Source organism: Cynoglossus semilaevis, chromosome 17, assembly GCF_000523025.1.
Source record: "Cynoglossus semilaevis isolate Cse_v1.0 chromosome 17, Cse_v1.0, whole genome shotgun sequence".
NCBI classification, from domain to species: domain Eukaryota; kingdom Metazoa; phylum Chordata; class Actinopteri; order Pleuronectiformes; family Cynoglossidae; genus Cynoglossus; species Cynoglossus semilaevis.
Genome location: NC_024323.1, coordinates 15,057,837 through 15,058,097, shown reverse-complemented (window position 1 = coordinate 15,058,097; position 261 = coordinate 15,057,837). Strand labels below are relative to the sequence as shown.

The following is a 261-nucleotide window of genomic DNA, read 5'->3' as shown; positions in this document are numbered from 1 at the left end:
AGAATTTAAAAGATCCCCCCGGGTGCCCCCGGGGGCCCCCCCCCCCCCTTCAGCGGGGGGAAAAAAAAAAAAAAAAAAAAACATCCTTAAGTTTTCAACATACCTTGATATAAAAACGTATTTGTTGTAGCTAACGTCGAAGCTACGTTGCTAATTCTCACCCAGGCTCCTCTGGACACGGCGTATTCTACCCTCTCTGAACCATCAGCGTTCTGATAGACCAGGTCAAATTTCCCAGGCTCTACAGGAGCTGAAAAAGAC

General features: G+C 47.5%; 1 protein-coding gene across 1 annotated transcript in view; it reads right to left on the bottom strand.

The window, feature by feature from the left end:
- Nucleotides 1-69: 69 nt before the first annotated feature.
- The window catches only part of coil (coilin p80), a 3,128-nt gene continuing 2,936 nt past the window's right edge, over nt 70-261 (bottom strand). The window contains exon 6 of the mRNA XM_008330631.3: nt 70-250. Within this exon, the coding sequence (XP_008328853.1) occupies nt 87-250 (164 nt within the window). The 3' untranslated portion in view covers nt 70-86. The remainder of the gene's footprint in view (nt 251-261) is intronic.